Genomic DNA, 22,417 nt, shown 5'->3' on the forward strand with positions numbered 1-22,417 from the left:
GGGTTCAAGCGAACCGCTTCACCTTTTGTTCACCTTCAGTTTATGCCGATATGTTTATTTATAAAGCGGGGGCAAGGGGTACTTCCTCGGTCTATCTGGAGTCATGTGATCGTCACAACATTGATCCATAATTTAATGGTGTGGGCTCAACGGCTACACCATGCAGGACTGATCCCTGATTGGTTATGGGTTCGTCCGGAATAAACACTCTCAGAGTATATATATATTGGGGAAGGTGTGACAGTTCCAAGAAACTAGATGGCTGAGTAGTTCCAAGTTTCCAACAACTTACGCAAATACATTCATTCGTGTTGAGCGCCAAGTGCCCCAGTGCATATCCGCTATTAGCCTATCGCTGGTTGAGAATGAGGGCACAAATCCAAAAGGTAAAACAGATAGTCGAATTGTTAAAGAAGAAGACGGTTGGGTTGCAGCACTACAAGCCAACGTCTTCAGTGTCCAGGACGGACCCGAAGGATTCTGAGGAGGTTGCGCCTTGTGGACAAAGTCTTCCCTTGCAAACTCAGAGCCTTTATTCGATACCTGGACCCACCAATTGGCCCTTATTTGGCAGTTTGATAGAACTACTCCGCAAAGGAGGGCTGCAAAGACAACATGATGCATTGGTAAATGATAAAACAATTATTATAATTAAGCTATAGGATTAATAATATTAAGCATTGAAAATAAAATGTAATTTTCGAGAGAAAATATACACAGTTTAATAAATAATAAAAATTGTTTTGGGTGAAGTAAATGTATTGTGAATTATATTTATTTATTTTAGATTGATTACCATAAGAAATTCGGCAAGATTTTCCGGATGAAACTCGGCTCATTTGAATCGGTCCATATTGGCGCACCTTGCTTGCTGGAAACGCTCTACAGAAATGAGAGCGTTTACCCGCAGCGTCTGGAGATTAAACCCTGGAAAGCCTACCGAGACTTCAGAGACGAGGCATATGGACTTCTAATTCTGTAAGTAGCAATTTTCAATATGAATATGATATCAAGCTATTTGCTTAGCAGTAGTATACAGATAAAAATAGCTCATATTTTTCCGCATGATTTTTAGGGAAGGGAAAGACTGGCAGAGGATGAGAAGCGCATTTCAGCAGAAATTGATGAAACCCACCGAAGTCGCGAAACTTGATGGAAAAATAAATCAGGTTTGTAAGATCATTTTCTCTGCGTTAAAACAGTACAATTCAACGTGAATTTGATCAAAGAATGTCTGTTATTTACTGTAATTTCTGTCTCCAAAATGTAGGTGTTGTCGGATTTCGTTAGTAGAATTGGACAAGTGACTGACAATGGACGATTTGAGGACTTGGACTTCGAATTTAATAAATGGTCAATGGAGAGTACGTACTCTATTGAATGATTAGGCTATAAATAACGAACATATTAGTAGTTAGATATCAATTGTTGCTTATATCTAATTCAGATGTATTAAATACATTACATTATTCTAAATATAATTTTATTGTTAAAAAATAATAATTTAGTAAACCTCTTATTAGAATGAATACACGGTATAATTGTTTGTTTCTCAGCATGAGTTCATTCATTCATAAATCAATTCATGTTTTCAAATGTTTATGATCTGATTGTTGATCCTCGTTATACTTACAGCCATTTGCTTAGTGCTCTATGACAAAAGATTCGGACTTCTGCATGACAACGTCAACGAGGAGGCTATGACCTTTATCATGTCCATAAAAACAGTAAGTGGTTCATGATTTTACACATCGAATTACTATCTGCTTAGTGAAGGTTAGACTGTATTGTGGGCGCAGCTGAAGACCCCCGACTTGATAACCTTAGTGATCTTTCTGGAGTATTGGGAAGTAGTGAACGACATGTAGTTCAACTAATAGTTTAACTCGAATTTGCAGTAGCTTGGTGGTAGTTGAATTAAATTATATTTTTGCTTGTGTTAACTACTTTTTTGCCATGTAGCAGTGTAGCTAACTACTGGAACTACACACTACTGTTTTACCATGTAGCAGTGTAGATAACTACTGGAACTACACACTACTGTTTTACCATGTAGCAGTGTAGATAACTACTGGAACTACACACTACTGTTTTACCATGTAGCAGTGTAGATAACTACTGGAACTACACACTACTGTTTTATCATGTAGCAGTGTAGCTAACTACTGGAACTACACACTACTGTTTTATCATGTAGCAGTGTAGATAACTACTGGAACTACACACTACTGTTTTATCATGTAGCAGTGTAGATAACTACTGGAACTACACACTACTGTTTTACCATGTAGCAGTGTAGATAACTACTGGAACTACACACTACTGTTTTACCATGTAGCAGTGTAGATAATTACTGGAACTGCACACTACTGTTTTACCATGTAGCAGTGTAGATAACTACTGGAACTACACACTACTGTTTTACCATGTAGCAGTGTAGATAATTACTGGAACTACACACTACTGTTTTACCATGTAGCAGTGTAGATAACTACTGGAACTACACACTACTGTTTTTGCAAAAGTCAATAATATCAGACCTGCCTAATAGTCACTTGAAACACTTTTGTGTGCCTAATTCTCACTTTTTGTCTTTAATAGGAAAAAAATACCAAGTTAAATGACATTCTCTTAACAATCTGACTCTAGTGAACTGTTCTTGCAATTTGTCGTGGATGACACTTCAGATTTACATGTTATAATATTTTGTTATAATTTTCACTAAGCAGTTCGGAGGCTACTTGTTCAAAGTGACTTTAGGGTAATTAAATGATGTTTTTCTAAAGGGCTTTAGAGCTAGGGCTCTAAAGCTTTAGTGTAGCTTAACTTATTCTGGTGTGAAGTAATGTGTATCTTGGTGAACTATATTTTTGGAGTAGCTTCTTAGCACTGTCTTTTTGTGACACACCTAGGCTGCAGGCTCGCTCTCTGAGCCTATAGAAAGAGCGCAGGTCATTGAGTTCACGTGAATGAGTGGGCTATAATCGCCACAGCGACAGTTACTGATAGTGCAATAGACTATCTCTCGGCTGGGGGCTGGCTGTAAATTAATGGAGCAAATCAATAATACCACATGCATGAGACAAAAACATCATAAAAAAGGTCATAACATTTTTTGTTATAGTAACCATGGCCATGTGCTATAAATTGCCATTGAAATACTGTAGGAAGACCTTGGAAATGAATGAATGGTTACTTGCAAAAATACATTGTTACTGTATGTCTTTATTTGATTGTTACATTTAAAGTCTCTCTCTCTCTCTCTCTCTCTCTCTCTCTCTCTCTCTCTCTCTCTCTCTCTCTCTCTCTCTCTCTCTCTCTCTCTCTCTCTCTCTCTCTCTCTCTCTCTCTCTCTCTCTCTCTCTCTATGTAGATGATGAGCACATTTGGCATAATGATGGTCACGCCAGTGGAGCTCCACAAAAAACTGAACACCAAAACGTGGCAGGCCCACACTATGGCATGGGACCGTATATTCAGCATAGGTACCAACAACCTCTAACACCTTTTCAATGTCCACTGACTCTCGCTTGCAACTCCCATCCCCATCCCTCTAAAGTAACCTCCCCTCCCCATCCCTCTACAGTAACCTCCCCTCCATGTCCCTTCCGTCCCCTGAAACCTCCCCTCCACGTCCATTCTGTCCCCCTGAAACCTCCCCTCCATGTCCCTTCCGTCCCCCACCCTGAAACCTCCCCTCCACGTCCCTTCCGTCCCCCTGAAACCTCCCCTCCACGTCCCTTCCGTCCCGTCCCCCTGAAACCTCCCCTCCACGTCCCTTCCGTCCCCCCTGAAACCTCCCCTCCACGTCCCTTCTGTCCCCCCTGAAACCTCCCCTCCACGTCCCCCCTCTGAAATTCCCTCAATGTCCCCCCCCCTGAAACCTCCCCTCCACGTCCCTTCTGTCCCCCTGAAACCTCCCCTCCATGTCCATTCTGTCCCCCTGAAACCTCCCCTCCACGTCCCCCCTGTCCCCCCATGAAACCTCCCCTCCATGTCCCTTCATCCCCCTGAAACATTCCATGTCCCCCTGAAACATCCCCTCCATGTCCCCTCTGAAATCCCCTCCATGTCCCTTCTGTCCCCCCTGAAACATCCCTCCATGTCCCCCCTGAAACATCCCCTCCATGTCCCCCCTGAATTCCCCTCCACGTCCCTTCTGTCCCCCTGAAACCTCCCCTCCATGTCCCTTCCGTCCCCCCTGAAACATCCCCTCCATGTCCCTTCTGTCCCCCTGAAACCTCCCTCCATGTCCCTCCCTCCCCTGAAACCTCCCCACGTCCTTCCGTCCCCCTGAAACCTCCCTCCACGTCCCTTCTGTCCCCCCTTCCCCTCCACGTCCCCCCCCCTGAAACCTCCCCTCCATGTCCCCTGTCCCCCCTGAAACATGTCCCCCCCCCTGTCCCCCATGTCCATGTCCCCTCTGAAATCTCCCCTCAATGTCCCTTCTGTCCCCCTGAAACATCCCCTCCATGTCCCCCTGAAACATCCCCTGTCCCCTGAAACCCCCGTCCCATCCCTTCTGTCCCCCTGAAACCTCCCCTCCATGTCCCTTCTGTCCCCCTGAAATCCTCCATGTCCCCCATGTTCCCTTCAGTCCCCCTGAAACCTCCCCTCCATGTCCCCCTGAAACCTCCCCTCCATGTCCCCCTGAAACCTCCCATCCATGTCCCCCTGAAACCTCCCCTCCACGTCCCTTCTGTCCCCCCTGAAACATCCCCTCCATGTCCCCCCTGAAACATCCCCTCCATGTCCCCTCTGAAACCTCCCTCCACGTCCCTTCTGTCCCCCCTGAAACCTCCCTCCATGTCCCTTCTGTCCCCCCTGAAATATCCCCTCCATTTCCCTTCTGAAACCTCGCCTCCATGGTACCTTCTGTCCCCCTGAAACCTCCCCTCCATGTCCCCCTGAAACCTCCCCTCCATGTCCCCCTGAAACCTCCCATCCATGTCCCCTCTGAAACCTCCCCTCCACGTCCCTTCTGTCCCCCTGAAACCTCCCTCCATGTCCCTTCTGTCCCCCCTGAAACATCCCCTCCATGTCCCCCCTGAAACATCCCCTCCATGTCCCCTCTGAAACCTCCCCTCCATGTCCCTTCTGTCCCCCTGAAACATCCCCTCCATGTCCCTCCTGAAACATGCCCTCCATGTCCCCTCTGAAACCTCCCCTCCACGTCCCTTCTGTCCCCCTGAAACCTCCCTTCCATGTCCCTTCTGTCCCCCCTGAAACATCCCCTCCATGTCCTCTCTGAAACCTCCCCTCTATGTTCCCCCTGAAACCTCCCCTCCATGTCCCCCCTGAAACCTCCCATCCATGTCCCCCTGAAATCTCCCCTCCACGTCCCTTCTGTCCCCCTGAAACATCCCCTCCATGTCCCCCTGAAACATCCCCTCCATGTCCCCTCTGAAACCTCCCTCCACGTCCCTTCTGTCCCCCCTGAAACCTCCCCTCCATGTCCCTTCTGTCCCCCCTGAAATATCCCCTCCATTTCCCTTCTGAAACCTCGCCTCCATGGTACCTTCTGTCCCCCTGAAACCTCCCTCCATGTCCCCCCTGAAACCTCCCCTCCATGTCCCCCCTGAAACCTCCCATCCATGTCCCCCTGAAACCTCCCCTCCACGTCCCTTCTGTCCCCCTGAAACCTCCCCTCCATGTCCCTTCTGTCCCCCTGAAACATCCCCTCCATGTCCCCCCTGAAACATCCCCTCCATGTCCCCTCTGAAACCTCCCCTCCATGTCCCTTCTGTCCCTCCTGAAACATCCCCTCCATGTCCCCCCTGAAACCTCCCCCACGTCCTTTCTGTCCCCCCTGAAATCTCCCCTCCATGTTCCCTTCTGTCCCCCTGAAACATCCCCTCCATGTCCCCCCTGAAACCCCCTTCCATGTCCCTCTGTCCCCCTGAAACATCCCCTCCATGTCCCCCTGAAACCTCCCCTCCATGTCCCCCTGAAACCTCCCATCCATGTCCCCCTGAAATCTCCCCTCCATGTCCCTTCTGTCCCCCTGAAACCTCCCTCCATGTCCCCTCAGTCCCTCCTGAAACCTCCCTCCATGTCCCCTCTGTCCCCCTGAAACATCCCCTCCATGTCCCCCTGAAACATCCCCTCCATGTCCCCTCTGAAACCTCCCCTCCATGTCCCTTCTGTCCCTCCTGAAACATCCCCTCCATGTCCCCTCTGAAACCTCCCCTCCACGTCCCTTCTGTCCCCCTGAAACCTCCCCTCCATGTCCCTTCTGTCCCCCTGAAACCTCCCTCCATGTTCCCTTCTGTCCCCCTGAAACCTCCCCTCCATGTCCCTTCTGTCCCCCTGAAACATCCCCTCCATGTCCCCCCTGAAACCTCCCCTCCATGTCCCCCTGAAACCTCCCCCACGTCCTTTCTGTCCCCCTGAAATCTCCCCTCCATGTTCCCTTCTGTCCCCCTGAAACATCCCCTCCATGTCCCCCTGAAACCTCCCTTCCATGTCCCTCTGTCCCCCCTGAAACATCCCCTCCATGTCCCCCTGAAACCTCCCCTCCATGTCCCCCCTGAAACCTCCCATCCATGTCCCCCCTGAAATCTCCCTCCATGTCCCTTCTGTCCCCCTGAAACCTCCCCTCCATGTCCCCTCCGTCCCTCCTGAAACCTCCCCTCCATGTCCCCTCTGTCCCCCTGAAACATCCCCTCCATGTCACCCCTGAAACATCCCCTCCATGTCCCCTCTGAAACCTCCCCTCCATGTCCCTTCTGTCCCTCCTGAAACATCCCCTCCATGTCCCCTCTGAAAACTCCCCTCCACGTCCCTTCTGTCCCCCTGAAACCTCCCCTCCATGTCCCTTCTGTCCCCCTGAAACATCCCCTCCATGTCGCCTCTGAAACCTCCCCTCCATGTTCCCTTCTGTCCCCCCTGAAACCTCCCCTCTATGTCCCCCTGAAACCTCCCTCCACGTCCCTTCTGTCCCCCTGAAACCTCCCCTCCACGTCCCTTCCGTCCCCCTGAAACCTCCCCTCCACGTCCCTTCTGTCCCCCTGAAACCTCCCCTCCATGTCCCTTCTGTCCCCCTGAAACATCCCCTCCATGTCCCCCCTGAAACATCCCCTCCATGTCCCCTCTGAAACCTCCCCTCCATGTCCCTTCTGTCCCCCCTGAAACATCCCCTCCATGTCCCCCTGAAACATCCCCTCCATGTCCCTTCTGAAACCTCCCCTCCACGTCCCTTCTGTCCCCCTGAAACCTCCCCTCCATGTCCCTTCTGTCCCCCTGAAACATCCCCTCCATGTCCCCTCTGAAATCTCCCCTCCATGTTCCCTTCTGTCCCCCCTGAAACCTCCCTCCATGTCCCCCCTGAAACCTCCCCTCCACCTGTAGCTCAGTTGGTAGAGCATGGCGCTTGTAATGCCAGGGTAGTGGGTTCAATCCCCGGGACCACCCATACGTAGAATGTATGCACACATGACTGTAAGTCGCTTTGGATAAAAGCGTCTGCTAAATGGCATATATTATATTATTATTATGTCCCCCTGAAACTTCCCTCCATGTTCCCTTCTGTCCCCCTGAAACCTCCCCTCCACGTCCCTTCTGTCCCCCTGAAACATCCCCTCCGTGTCCCCCTGAAACCTCCCCTCCATGTTCCCTTCTGTCCCCCTGAAACCTCCCCTCCATGTCCCTTCTGTCCCTCCTGAAACATCCCCTCCATGTCCCCCCTGAAACCTCCCCTCCATGTCCCCCTGAAACCTCCCCCACGTCCTTTCTGTCCCCCTGAAATCTCCCTCCATGTTCCCTTCTGTCCCCCCTGAAACATCCCCTCCATGTCCCCCTGAAACCTCCCTTCCATGTCCCTCTGTCCCCCCTGAAACATCCCCTCCATGTCCCCCTGAAACCTCCCCTCCATGTCCCCCTGAAACCTCCCATCCATGTCCCCCCTGAAATCTCCCCTCCATGTCCCTTCTGTCCCCCTGAAACCTCCCTCCATGTCCCCTCCGTCCCTCCTGAAACCTCCCCTCCATGTCCCCTCTGTCCCCCCTGAAACCTCCCCTCCATGCCCATATGTCCCCCTGAAACCTCCCCTCCATGCCCCTCTGTCCCCCTGAAACATCCCCTCCATGTTCCCTTCTGTCCCCCCTGAAACCTCCCCACCATGTCCTCCCTGAAACCTCCCCTCCATGTCCCTTCTGTCCCCCTGAAACCTCCCCTCCATGTCCCTTCTGTCCCCCCTGAAACATCCCCTCCATGTCCCCATGTCCCTCTGAAACCTCCCCTCCATGTTCCCTTCTGTCCCCCCTGAAACCTCCCATCCATGTCCCCCTGAAACCTCCCTCCACGTCCCTTCTGTCCCCCTGAAACCTCCCTCCATGTCCCTTCTGTCCCCCTGAAACATCCCCTCCATGTCCCCCTGAAACATCCCCTCCATGTTCCCTCTGAAACCTCCCCTCCATGTCCCTTCTGTCCCCCTGAAACATCCCCTCCATGTCCCCCTGAAACATCCCCTCCATGTCCCCTCTGAAACCTCCCCTCCACGTCCCTTCTGTCCCCCCTGAAACCTCCCCTCCATGTCCCTTCTGTCCCCCCTGAAACATCCCCTCCATATCCCCTCTGAAACCTCCCCTCCATGTTCCCTTCTGTCCCCCTGAAACCTCCCCTCCATGTCCCCCTGAAACCTCCCCTCCACGTCCCTTCTGTCCCCCCTGAAACCTCCCCCATCCACGTCCCTTCCGTCCCCCCTGAAACCTCCCTCCACGTCCCTTCTGTCCCCCTGAAACCTCCCCCCTTCTCCATGTCCCTTCTGTCCCCCCTCCATGTCCCTTCTGTCCCCCTGAAACCTCCCCCTCCATGTCCCTTCTGTCCCGTCTGAAACATCCCCTCCATGTCCCCCCTGAAACATCCCCTCTGAAACCTCCCCTCCATGTCCCTTCTGTCCCCCTGAAACATCCCCTCCATGTCCCCCTGAAACATCCCTCCATGTCCCCTCTGAAACCCCCCCATCCACGTCCCTTCTGTCCCCCTGAAACCTCCCCTCCATGTCCCTTCTGTCCCCCCTGAAACATCCCCTCCATGTCCCCTCTGAAATCTCCCCTCCATGTTCCCTTCTGTCCCCCTGAAACCTCCCCTCCATGTCCCCCCTGAAACCTCCCCTCAATGTCCCCCCTGAAATCTCCCCTCCATGTTCCCTTCTGTCCCCCTGAAACCTCCCTCCATGTTCCCTTCTGTCCCCCTTGAAACCTCCCCCATGTCCCCCTGAAACCTCCCCTCCATGTCCCCTCTGTCCCCCTTGAAACCTCCCCTCCATGTCCCCTCCATGTCCCCCTGAAACCTCCCCTCCATGTCCCCCTGAAATCTCCCCTCCATGTTCCCTTCTGTCCCCCCTGAAATCTCCCCTCCATGTTCCCTTCTGCCCCCTTGAAACCTCCCCTCCATGTCCCCCTGAAACCTCCCCTCCATGTCCCCTCTGTCCCCCTTGAAACCTCCCCTCCATGTCCCCTCCATGTCCCCCCTGAAACCTCTCTTCCATGTCTAAACCATGTCTAGAACAACAACAACAACAATCTTTTCCCCCTTTCTTAAACTCACAACCTCCATATCAACCCTCCAACCCTCGCTCTCACATCCAGCCCACCTCCCTCTAAAGGAACTTCCTCTCCATGTCCTCTCTCCCTGATGAAACCTCTCAGCCCGCCACATTCACTTTCAATCCCTCCCTAGGCAACCCCCCAATCCCTACACCACAGCGCGTGTTTTGCAGCTCTTTCTCCAGATGACGTATGACCCACAAACTGTTATGAGCACATTTCCAGTCAGGTGATAGCAGAGAGAGAGATATGAGCAGGGTGCCTCTGTGATCAATGCAGTTGGCTCTACACTTCTTACATGACACAGCCAGAGTGGTAGTAAACCGGATGACCTAAGAGGGAGAAGTCTCCCAAATATTTGTATTTGTAATAGTGGGAGGGATGGCGGGATAGAGGGCTGGAGGGGAGGAGGGAGGTGTGGAATGTTGGCTCAGGACTTTGCCACTGATCGTTTTTTGTGTTGCTTGCTTGGCAGTGTCCACCCCCCCCCCCCCCCCCACACACACACACACACACTCACTGGTGTAGCACAACACCCTAGGCAGGAGGCCAATGAGCTTCGAACCTCCCGGAAGTTGGGCCCCCCAGATAGCCATTAATTATATAATGAAGTATATAATGTTCTTAATTACAGTAAATTAGCTTTAAAACTGCAACATTTTCTCTGTCTCATGGCAAAATGGGAAGGAAATTAGCTCAGGGTTTCTTGAAAGTTGGGACAATCCTTGTTCGGCAGGGAATGTTTCTTTTTATATAGAAAAATATTTAGTTGAATTATTTGTGCTTAAAATCTGCATTTACAGGAATGTTACAAGTGAAATTATTTGTTTGTGAATTTTCTAAATACTTTCAATATTACTAATGTACATGTCGGCTCTATGCCTTGAAATGCCCTTGTCCGGAGGTAAAGGATTCAAATGTCTCTTCCAAAAAGTATTTCAAATTAAAATATATGGCAATAATGGTTATTAACTGAAAGGTTATCGAATGTAGTTTCTTGCAATAGCCTTCTGTGACTTTAAAGAATATTTCTATCAAAACTGTATCAAAATTCCTAAAAAATGTGTCCAGAGATTTGGTGAACTGTCAGATTTGTCAAAAATCCTAAATTAATCAGGAATAAGCTGGGACAGCTATATCATACGGACCCCTTCTTCATGTCCTCATTACACGTAGTTCTCTACTTTTGATAGATTTAAACAAACAATATCGAAATTGCCATGGTCACAACAATAAACTGCCAACTCTATCTGCCTGATAGAATATGAATTTTAGTTCAAATATGCTGTCACGTCTAATCAAGGTGGGTGGAATCAGGCGCAGAGAGCAGATAACGATATAAAGTTTATTCTCCGGTGAACAAAATAAACACGGTCAACCCAAAACACACAGGGTGAAATTATCCAAAACAGGATAACAGAGTAACCGGAGAATAATAAACACAATAACACCGACAGACGAAACGAATGACAAAACAAACAATCCCGCACAAAACAAGGGCGGGACATCCTACATTATATACAGACACTAATTAACTAAACAACATACAGGTGAAAACAATCAGACAAAACCAACAGATACACGAAAAGGGATCGGTAGTGGCTAGTAGGACGGTGACGACGACCGCCGAGCACCGCCTGAACGGGCAGGAGAGCCAACCTCGGCGGAAGTCGTGACAGTACCCCCCCCCCCCCCCCCCCCCCCCCCCTGATACGCGGCACCCGCAGCGTGCCGCCACCTTCCTCGAGGACGACCCGGAGGACGAGGTGTTGGGCGATCCGGGTGGAGGCGGTGGAATTCTATCAGGAGAGAAGGGTCCAAAATGTCCCTCACCGGAACCCAGCATCTCTCCTCCGGGCCGTACCCCTCCCAGTCCACGAGGTACTGTAGGCCCCCCACCCGGCATCTAGAATCCAGAATGCCTCGAACTGTATACGCCGGGGGGCCCATCGATGTCCAGAGGGGACGGAGGGACCTCAGACACCTCACCTTCTTGCAGGGGACCAGCCACCACCGGCCTGAGGAGAGACACATGAAATGAGGGGTTAATACGGTAATACCTAGGAAGTTGTAACCTATAACACACCTCATTTATTCTCCTCAGGACTTTGAACGGCCCCACACACTGCGGCCCCAGCTTCCGACAGGGCAGGCGGAGGGGCAGGTTTCGGGTCGAGAGCCAGACCCTGTCCCCCGGTGCAAACACGGGGGTCTCACTGCAGTGCTGGTCAGTGCTCCTCTTCTGCCGTTCTCCCGCTAACCGTAATGAGTCCTGAACGGCTTTCCAGGTGTCCTTGGAGCGCTGTACCCACTCCTCCACCGCAGGAGCCTCGGTCTGACTCTGATGCCATGGAGCCAGGACCGGCTGGTCACCTAACACACACTCAAAAGGAGACAAGTTAGTAGAGGAGTGGCGTAAGGAGTTCTGGGCCAGTTCGGCCCATGGAACATACCTTGCCCACTCACCAGGCCGGTCCCGACAATAGGACCGCAGAAACCTGCCCACATCCTGGATAACGCGCTCCACCTGCCCATTACTCTCGGGGTGAAAACCTGAGGTTAAGCTAACCGAGACCCCCAGTCTCTCCATAAACGCCCTCCACACTCTGGACGTGAATTAGGGACCCCGATCAGAGACGATGTCCTCAGGCACCCCATAGTGCCGGAAGACATGGGTAAACAAAGCCTCAGCAGTTTGCAGGGCAGTAGGAAGACCGGGCAACGGAATAAGACGACAGGACTTAGAAAACCGATCCACAATGACCAGGATCGTAGTACTTCCCTGGGACGGGGGAAGGTCGGTAAGGAAATCCACCGATAAATGTGTCCACGGCCGTTGTGGAACGGGGAGGGGTTGTAATTTCCCTCTAGGTAGGTGCCGAGGAGCCTTGCTCTGAGCACACACTGAGCAGGAGGAGACATAAAATCTCACGTCTTTAGCCAGTGTGGGCCACCAGTATCTCCCTCTCAGACTCTGCACTGTCCTCTTGATACCAGGATGACCCGAGGAGGGAAGAGTATGAGCCCACCTAATCAGCTTGTCCCGGACCACCCTCGGCACGTACTTGGTCCCTACTGGACAGTTAGGAGGAGCCGGCTCTGACCGTGAGGCCCTCTCTATCTCAGCATCTACCTCCCATACCACCGGTGCCACGAGACATGACGGTGGAATGATGGGAGTTGGCTCTACTGACCGTTCCTCGGTATCATAGAGGCGAGACAGTGCGTCAGCTTTGGTGTTTTGGGAGCCTGGCCGATATGTGAGGGTAAACTGGAACCTAGTAAAAAACATGGCCCATCTAGCCTGACGTGGATTTAGTCTCTTAGCTGCCCGGATATACTCGAGATTACGATGGTCAGTCCTGATGAGAAAAGGGTATTTAGCCCCCTCAAGCCAATGTCTCCACAACTTCAGAGCCTTGACTACAGCTAACAACTCCCGGTCCCCCATATCATAGTTTCGCTCCACTGGGCTGAGCTTGCTCGAAAAGAAAGCACATGGGCGGAGTTTGGATGGCAGGCCCGAGCGTTGGGACAGCACGGCTCCAACCCCAGCCTCGGACGCATCCACCTCCACTATGAACGCTAAAGAGGGGTCCGGATGCGCCAACACGGGCGCATTGGTGAACAGCTCCTTCAGACGACTGAAAGCTCTGCCCGCCTCTGATGACCAGCGCAAGCGCACCGGTCCTCCCTTCAGCAGTGAGGTGATGGGAGCAGCCACCTGACCAAAACCCCGGATAAACCTCCGGTAGTAATTGGCAAACCCCAAAAACCGCTGCACTTCTTTCACCGTGGTCGGAGTCGGCCAATTACGCACGGCTGTAACGCGATCATCCTCCATCACCACCCCGGAGGTGGAAATACGATACCCCAGGAAGGAAACGGACTGTTTGAAAAACTCACATTTCTCCGCCTTGCAATACAGGTCATGCTCCAGTAGTCGCCCAAGTACCTTACGCACCAGAGACACATGCTCCGCGCGTGTGGCAGAATAGATCAAGATGTCATCAATGTACACTACCACTCCCTGCCCGAGCAGGTCTCGGAGAATCTCATCTACGAAGGATTGGAAAACGGCTGGAGCAGTCTTCAACCCGTATGGCATGACGCAGTACTCATAATGACCAGAAGTAGTACTAAATGCGGTTTCCACTCATCTCCTCCCCGGATACGTACCAGATTATACGCGCTCCTCAGGTCCAGTTTTGTGAAGAATCGCGCCCCGTGAAATGATTTCATTGCAGTAGCGATGAGAGGTAGTGGGTAACTAAACCCCACTGTAATGGAATTTAGACCTCTATAATCAATACAAGGACGCAGACCTCCATCCTTCTTCTTCACAAAAAAGAAGCTTGAGGAGACGGGTGATATGGAGGGCTGAATGTACCCCTGGCCCAGCGATTCAGAAACATATGTTTCCATCGCAACTGTCTCCTCCTTGGACAATGGATACACATGACTCCTAGGAAGTGCAGCGTTTTCCAGAAGGTTTATCACGCAGTCCTCTCGACGATGAGGTGGTAATTGGGTCGCTTTCCCTTTACTGAAGGCGATAGCCAAATCGGCATATTCAGAGGGAATGCGCACGGTGGAAACTTGGTCTGGACTCTCCACCGTAGTCGCACCAACGGCAACTCGTATACACCTACCTGAACACTCCTCTGACCACCCCTTAAGAGCCCCCTGTCGCCAGAAAATCACCGGGTTGTGTTGAGCTAACCAGGGAACCCCCAACACCACTGGAAACGCAGGTGAATCTATAAGGAACAGGCTAATCTGCTCCTTATGATCACCCTGCGTTACCATGTCCAGCGGCACCGTAGCCTCCCTAATTACTCCTGACCCTAATGGTCGGCTATCTAAGGAGTGCACGGGGAAAGGTTGATCTAACGACACCAGGGGAATCCCTAGCCTTAACGCAAGCCCACGACCCATAAAATTCCCAGCTGCGCCTGAATCGACTAGCGCCTTATGCTGTAGAGAGGGGGAAAACCCAGGGAAAGAAATCAATACAAACACATGACCGACAGGAAGCTCTGAATGAGTTTGGTGCTTACTCACCTGGGGTGATCGAGCAGTGTTCCGCCTGTCCTCCCGACTCCTAGACGAGTTCCTCCAGCACCGGTCGGACGTGTGCCCTCGTCGACCACAACTGGTGCAGGAGGACACTCCTCATCCGGTCCCCCTCGAAGCCGTACCTCCTAATTCCATAGCGATAGGAACAGGGGGGCTGGGGATTGGAAACAACAGGACCTGATCCGAACGCCCGCGAGCAGCCAGCAGGTTGTCGAGACGGATAGCCAGATCGATAAGTCCATCCAGTGTAAATGTGGTGTCCTGACATGCCAGCTCCCTGCGGACGTCCTCCCTGAGACTACATCTAAAATGATCAATCAAGGCCCTGTCGTTCCATCCTGCTCCTGCTGCCAAAGTCCTAAACTCTAGGGCAAAATCCTGTACGCTCCTCGTCTCCTGACGCAGGTGAAACAGCCGTTCACCCGCCGCCCGACCCTCGGGTGGATGGTCAAAAACAGCTCGGAATCGGTAATTATCCTTAGCCGAGTCCGGACCATTCCACACTGCATTGGCCCACTCGAGGGCTCGCCCAGTCAAGCAGGAGACGAGGGCGCACACGCTCTCCTCTCCAGAGGGAGCAGGACGCACGGTAGCCAGGTATAGTTCCAGCTGAAGGAGGAAACCCTGGCACCCAGCCGCCGATCCGTCAAACTCCCGTGGGAGTGTCAGCCGAAGAGCCCCAGAGCCAGATGTGGTCGCAGAAACAGGAGGTGCTGGGGAAGGGGTTGCTAGAGATGAGGTGGGGAGGCCACTCCTCTCCCATCGATCCATTCTCTCCATCATTTGGTCCATAGCAGAACCAATCCGGTGAATCACCCTGGTATGATGGAGGACCCTCTCTTCCATCGATGGGAGAGGAGACACTGCTGCTGCTCCTGCTGATTCCATGGTGGTGCGGGATTCTGTCACGTCTAATCAAGGTGGGTGGAATCAGGCGCAGAGAGCAGATAACGATATAAAGTTTATTCTCCGGTGAACAAAATAAACACGGTCAACCCAAAAACACACAGGGTGAAATTATCCAAAACAGGATAACAGAGTAACCGGAGAATAATAAACACAATAACACCGACAGACGAAACGAATGACAAAACAAACAATCCCGCACAAAACAAGGGCGGGACATCCTACATTATATACAGACACTAATTAACTAAACAACATACAGGTGAAAACAATCAGACAAAACCAACAGATACACGAAAAGGGATCGGTAGTGGCTAGTAGGACGGTGACGACGACCACGGAGCACCGCCTGAACGGGCAGGAGAGCCAACCTCGGCGGAAGTCGTGACATATGCTCTAAAGTTATACATTTGTTATAAAGTTATAAAGCAACTGAGGAAGAACTAAATTGCTATTTTGTATATCACTTGAATGAAGATATTTTTTTATCTCTGTAAAACATCTACTCTTGTCAGGTGTCAGTGTGCAGAGGTGAGGACGGAGTCAGGCGCAGGACACAGAACTGAGTAAAATAATGTACTTTCGGCCTGTGGTTAAGTGGTTAAGGGCGCTGTACTACCAGAGACTCTGGGTTCGCGCCCAGGCTCTGTCGCAACACACAATTGGCCTAGCGTCGTCCAGGTTAGGAGGGGTTGGCCGGTAGGGATATCCTTGGCTCATCGCGCACCAGCGACTCCTGTGCCAGGCGCAGTGCTCGCTAACCAAGGTTGCCAGGTGCACGGTGTTTCGTCCGACACATTGGTGCGGCTGGCTTCCGGGTTGGATGCGCGCTGTGTTAAGAAGCAGTTGTGTATCGGAGGACGCATGACTTCCAACCTTTGTCTCTCCCGAGCCCGTACGGGAGTTGTAACGATGAGACAAGATAGTAGCTGGATACCACGAAATTGGGGAGAAAACGGGGTAAAAAAAAAATATATATATATATATATATATATACAAAATATAAAACATTATGTACTTTACTCGAAAAATAAACAACCATAAATTCCACGCAGGGAAAACACACCATAACACAGAAGACTAACAAGATACAATCACGCACAAAACATCATGGGAACCAAAGGGTTAAATAGGGAAAATAATTATAACGTAATGGGAACCAGGTGTGTACAATCAAGACAAAACAAATGGAAAAATAAACGTAGATCCATGGCAGCTAGAAAGCCGGTGACGACGACCGCCGAATGTCGCCCGAACAAGGAGAGGCACCAACTTCGGCAGAAGTCGTGACAACTCTCTTCTAAAAATGTTGTCTAACGTCAACTCAACTCAATTTAGGGATTTTCAAATTAATAATTTTCCATATTTTACAAATGTTTTGTATTGAACTTGTATTTTTAGAGGCAAAAATACGTCTGTTTTGAGTATCTGTTGTCAACTCGTTCAGTGGCTTGTCAACTCTGTCACTGATGGCTAACCCCCTTAAGATCGATATTCAGAAAAACATATTTGAATCACTGTTCTGCAACATATGCTTAAACAATTGTATGTTGCACTTCAGGAGATGAAAAGTGTTTGCTGGCTTTTGAAAGAATGCCCTGACCTTAGAGCTTTTTATGTCTCTATTTTGGTTTGGTCAGGGTGTGATTTGGGTGGGCATTCTATGTTCCTTTTTCTATATTTTTGTATTTCTTTGTTTTGGCCTGGTATGCTTCTCAATCAGGGACAGCTGTCTATCGTTGTCTCTGATTGGGAACCATACTTAGGTAGCTTTTTCCCACATTGTTTTTGTGGGTAGTTATTTTCTGTTTAGTGTTTTCACCTTACAGGACTGTTTCGGTTATTATCTTGTTTATTTTTGTTAGTGTTCAGTTTTAATAAACCAAGCATGAACATTTACCACGCTGCGCTTTGGTCCGTTGATTCCTCTTCTTCCGACGACGAATACCATCACAGGTCATTTTAGGGCATGTTTACTATAGTCTTCATGTTTTTAGATGTTTACAATTATCATTGTTTTATGACTGGTTGCAGATTTTCTCAAATGGAATCCATGTTTTGGTGAATGAAGTTGACCCTCAGAATGGCTTTAAAATGTGCAGTAATTGTTACCTTATACTCTATATATCCAACCGTTTATTAGTTCCTATTTTTCTCTTCCTGTTGTCTCTAGCCAAAGTCTACATAGACAAGAAGATAAAGCACCACACAGAGACAACGGGGCCCAGTGACGACTTTCTGGGTGACATCTACCGCCACAGTCACCTGTCCAAGAAGGAGCTGTACGCCGCCATCACAGAGCTCCAGATTGGAGGAGTGGAGACGGTAAGGATCAATAATGTAACAGAGCTGGTTCGATGAACCACGCTCGCATGTTGAGTATCCTTGCTAATAATTTAGCGTCACAACATTGAAGTGTGATAGGGCCTCCAGTTTTTTAGGTGAACTGCGATGAATAACGTGGCTTGAGACCTGACGCCTTGCTTTACGCCTAGGCATTAGCTTTAGCGGGCTAACTGTCTTGAGACCTGACGGCTTGCTTTACGCCTAGGCATTAGCTTTAGCGGGCTAACTGTCTTGAGACCTGACGGCTTGCTTTACGCCTAGGCATTAGCTTTAGCGGGCTAACTGTCTTGAGACCCGGTTTTGAATCTCGGTCCTTCAAACAAGGATAGGGCCAGATTTATCATTCACTTGCACCAGTGCCTATTTTACTATTCTATTTTCAGAACAATAAGCAGGGAAAACATGATACCTAATCCTTTACATTCCTTACTTTGACCTTTGACTTTTTGCATTCCACATTTTAAGTGGTATTCCCTCCCTGTGAGAGAAGGAACAAAATGATCCTGTGGAACCCCACACATTCCTCAGCTCCATTAACTGTAGGACCCCTCTATGGAATGCAGTTCATAGTATCTCTCTGAGTCTGACATCTCTCCCATCCCTCTCTCTCTCTCTTTCTCTCTCTGTTTGTCTCTCTTGCTCTCTGCCTCTCTCGGCCTCTCTCTCTTGCTTTCTGTCTCTCTGTCTCTCTCTTTCTGTTGATGTTTTACTCCAGACTGCCAACAGCTTGCTGTGGGCTATTTTCAACCTCTCCCGTAACCCATGTGCTCAGGGGAAGCTGCTCCAGGAAATTAGAGAAGTTCTTCCTGCCAATCAGACTCCCAGGGCTGAGCACCTCCAGAGAATGCCCTACCTCAAGGCCTGCCTCAAGGAGTCCATGAGGTACAGTAAGATATTCCACTGACGCAAAAACGACAACACCACAGACTGTACTGTATACTCAAACACAAGTGCAGAACAGATGAAGTAGGCTAGCTATGGGCTATCAGTACCCCTCAGATCTTAATCTGAAATAACCATACAGTTGCAGATACTGACAGAGTACACACATACATTTTTCTCAACTCCAAATCAATGGAGTAGTTGCATAATGTCAAACCAGCCATGCCCTCGGTAATTCAAAAACTGTAGGCAAGCAGTTTATAGTGAGATAACTAGGTATGATGACTGGGTGACCATTCACTACAGCTTATAGCAACAACAGTAAGGTCACGTTGTCCTTAAATACCTTAGTACTACTACACCGATAATAACACTAAATCTCATGATGTTACAAGAGTTTGAAACGTAACAAGTGTTTTGAGAGTTTAATGCGTAAACTCACGCAGAGAATGCTTCTAACGTTTGACAGGGGGTTAGTTATATTTCCTTTCAACTTTCCGTTTGAAATGGCTTGAGTATGTTTAACTGATCCTAAAGAGCTTACATGTATATGCATCCCCCTGCTTCAAGGCTATATTCCCAAGTAATGTTTTCAAATTCCTGCAGGTTATTGCCGTCAGTTCCCTTCACGAGTCGGACCTTAGACAAAGACACTGTGTTGGGGGATTACTCCATTCCCAAGGGGGTACGTGGGTTACTTCCAATTCCCTCATTTAAGAGCACATGTTCGGTTGATTAGTCTCGGATCAATTAACATGTACATTTGATTGATGTCTAATCAAGATTTTTGTTTTTCATTTGCAGACAGTGTTGATGATCAACAGCCATGCTCTCGGTGCCAATGAGGAGTACTTTGAGCACAGTAGCTTATTTAAGCCAGAGCGTTGGTTAAGAGAAAGCAGACCCATCAACCCCTTTGCCCATGTGCCATTTGGCATTGGGAAGAGGATGTGCATTGGGCGGCGTCTGGCAGAGCTACAGCTGCAGTTGGCACTCTGCTGGGTAAGAACAGCCTCCTGTGACCGCCAAGTCGCCAAAATTGTAATATCACTGCAGGTAGTGCTGAACACGTGAATATTACTCTCTCTAACTGAATCAGGCTTAAATTTACAGTGCATTCGGAAAGCATTCCAACCCCTTGACTTTTTCCACATTTTGTTACATTACAGCCTTATTCTAAAATTGAGTAAATAAAACATTTTCCTCATCAATCTACACACAATACCCCATAATCACAAAGCAATAACAAGATGTTTAGACATTTTCGCAAATGGTTATTTAGACCCTTTGCTATGAGACTCGAAATTGAGCTCAGGTGCATCCTGTTTCCATTGACAATTGTTGAGATTTTTCTACAACTTGATTGGAGTCCAACTGTGGTCAATTAAATTGATTCGACAAGATTTGGAAAGGCTCCACCTGTCTATTTAGGGTCCCACAGTTGACAGTGCATGTCAGAGCAAAAAACAAGTGTTGAGGGCGAAGGGATTGTCCGTAGAGCTGCGAGACAGGATTGTGTAGAGGTACCACAGTGCCCTCCATCATTCTTCAATCATTCTTCTTAGAGATGGCCACCTGGCCAAACTGAGCAATTGGTGGAGGAGGGCCTTGGTCAGCATGGTGACCAAGAACCCGACGGTCACTCTGACAGAGCTCCAGAGTTTGTAGAACATCCTTCCTTGCAGCACTCCACCAATCAGGTCTTTATGGTAGATTGGCCGTACAGAAGCCACTCCTCAGTAAAAGGCACGTGACAGCCTGCTTGGAGAATGCCAAAAGGCACCTAAAGGATGCAGACCATGAGAAACAATATTCTCTGGTCTGATAAAACCATTGAACTCTTTGGCCTGAATGCCAAGCATCACGTCTGGAGGAAACCTGGCACCGTCCCTGCGGTGAAGCATAGTGGTGGCAGCATCATGCTGTGGAGATGGTTTTCAGTGGCAGGGACTGGGAGACTAGTCAAGATCGAGGGACGGATGAACGGAGCAAAGTACAGAGAGATCATTGATGAAAACCTCTTGCAGAGCGCTCAGGACCTTAGACTGGGGTGAAGGTTCACCTTTCAACAGGACTTAACCCTAAGCACACAACCAAGACAAGACAGGAGTGGCTTCGGGACAAGTCTCTGAATGTCCTTGTGTGGCCCAGCCAGAGCGCTGACGTGAACCCGATCAAACATCGCTGGAGAGACCTGAAAACAGCTGTGCAGCGACGATCCCCATCTAACCTAATTTGCAAAATTTCTAAAAACCTGTTTTTGCTTTGTCATTATGGGGTATTGTGTGTAGATTGTTGGGGGGAAAAAACAGTTTAATCCATTTTAGAATAAGTTTGAAATGTAACAAAATGTGGAAAAAGTCAATGGGTCTGAATAATGTCCGAATTCACTGCATATACATTGTTCCAAAAAGACGTTGTCCTACAATGTGTTTCAAATTGGAAAGATATTTTTATTTCACCATGTGACTCTCACCTCATTTGATACTGATGTTCTTTTTACATGCCCTTCCTGCTCTTTTTTCCCCTCTTTCTATAAGGTGGTCAGGGATTATGAAGTTGTGGCGACAGATTGTGAACCAGTTGATGTTATCCATTCCGGGATGCTAGTTCCCAACCGTGAACTCCCTGTGGCATTCATCAGACGATGAGGTAAGAATAGAACTCGCTCTTGACTGTACCTCAAAATCATCCATATACTTAAATCATTGTAATGTTTTCCTGTTAGTCATTGTAATGTCTTGTTGTTCTTTGTAATGTCTACCTGTTATTCAATATAAATAAATAAAATCCCTTGAATGAGTGTGTCCAAACCTTTGACTGGTACTGTATATATATAACATATCTCAAATGTATATAACACATAAATACAGCATATCAAATAATGTATTGGGGGGGAAACTACAAAAATGTTACATTAAACTCTCAAACAGTCAGGAAACATATCAGCATGTTTTTAAATATTAAATTTGATTCCATATGAATATTTTTTTCCCTGAACAGATCAAATACAGCCCATTTGGACTTCACAACAGGGAGATGAGTTGTGGGCCTGAACGTCCCGAGAGACTCCACATATTGCTGCTCTGTAAATAACAATGAACTATTTCAGATATAAATATGTATTTATGTAGTCCTGTCCAATATACCTCAAACTAATATTAAATATATTTAAACAATTAAATATGACAGTTTACTTGTTGATCACTGTCACTTGTACGATACAGCAGCTGTACTTACTGCCCACTAATCTTGCACAACTGTTCTTGTGTCAAATATATTCATGAAATGATGACTTTTGTATACGTTGTGTTCTTATGGTAAATTCTATACATGTAAAAAGTCTACTTGTGTTTCTTTTCATTGTGTATAAAGTGCAATTATAGTGTCAACATGATGTAGGCCTACATGGAACACTAGTAGTTCTTAGAATATATTCATACAATTCTTTATATATTTAATCCACTTTCTGATTTTGTTGCAGAAATGTTAATGTTTGAAATTGAAATTAATTTGCAGAATATGATTTAAGATTAATACAACTGTATCATAGCTACACACAAGCTAAGGACCTAATAATGTCTGACTTTGGTATATCATCATATTTGTGTGTGAAAATGTCATGGAATGCACCATATGGTAGTCTTACTGGCTCT

The 22,417-nt window shown here is 48.6% G+C and overlaps 1 protein-coding gene across 1 annotated transcript; it reads left to right on the forward strand.

Annotated features, from left to right (window-relative positions):
• The first annotated feature begins 365 nt into the window (after positions 1–365).
• On the forward strand, positions 366–22,239 carry LOC124018524 (1,25-dihydroxyvitamin D(3) 24-hydroxylase, mitochondrial). The gene is made up of 12 exons (XM_046333860.1): positions 366–626; positions 788–978; positions 1,076–1,169; positions 1,271–1,364; positions 1,636–1,727; positions 3,374–3,485; positions 17,707–17,858; positions 18,595–18,761; positions 19,368–19,446; positions 19,566–19,763; positions 21,302–21,413; positions 21,765–22,239. The coding sequence occupies exons 1-11, from the start codon at positions 366–368 to the stop codon at positions 21,410–21,412; spliced, it is 1,551 nt and encodes a 516-aa protein (XP_046189816.1). The 3' UTR covers position 21,413; positions 21,765–22,239.
• The last annotated feature ends 178 nt before the right edge of the window (positions 22,240–22,417 follow it).

This window comes from Oncorhynchus gorbuscha, linkage group LG03 (genome assembly GCF_021184085.1).
Source record: "Oncorhynchus gorbuscha isolate QuinsamMale2020 ecotype Even-year linkage group LG03, OgorEven_v1.0, whole genome shotgun sequence".
NCBI classification, from domain to species: Eukaryota; Metazoa; Chordata; class Actinopteri; order Salmoniformes; family Salmonidae; genus Oncorhynchus; species Oncorhynchus gorbuscha.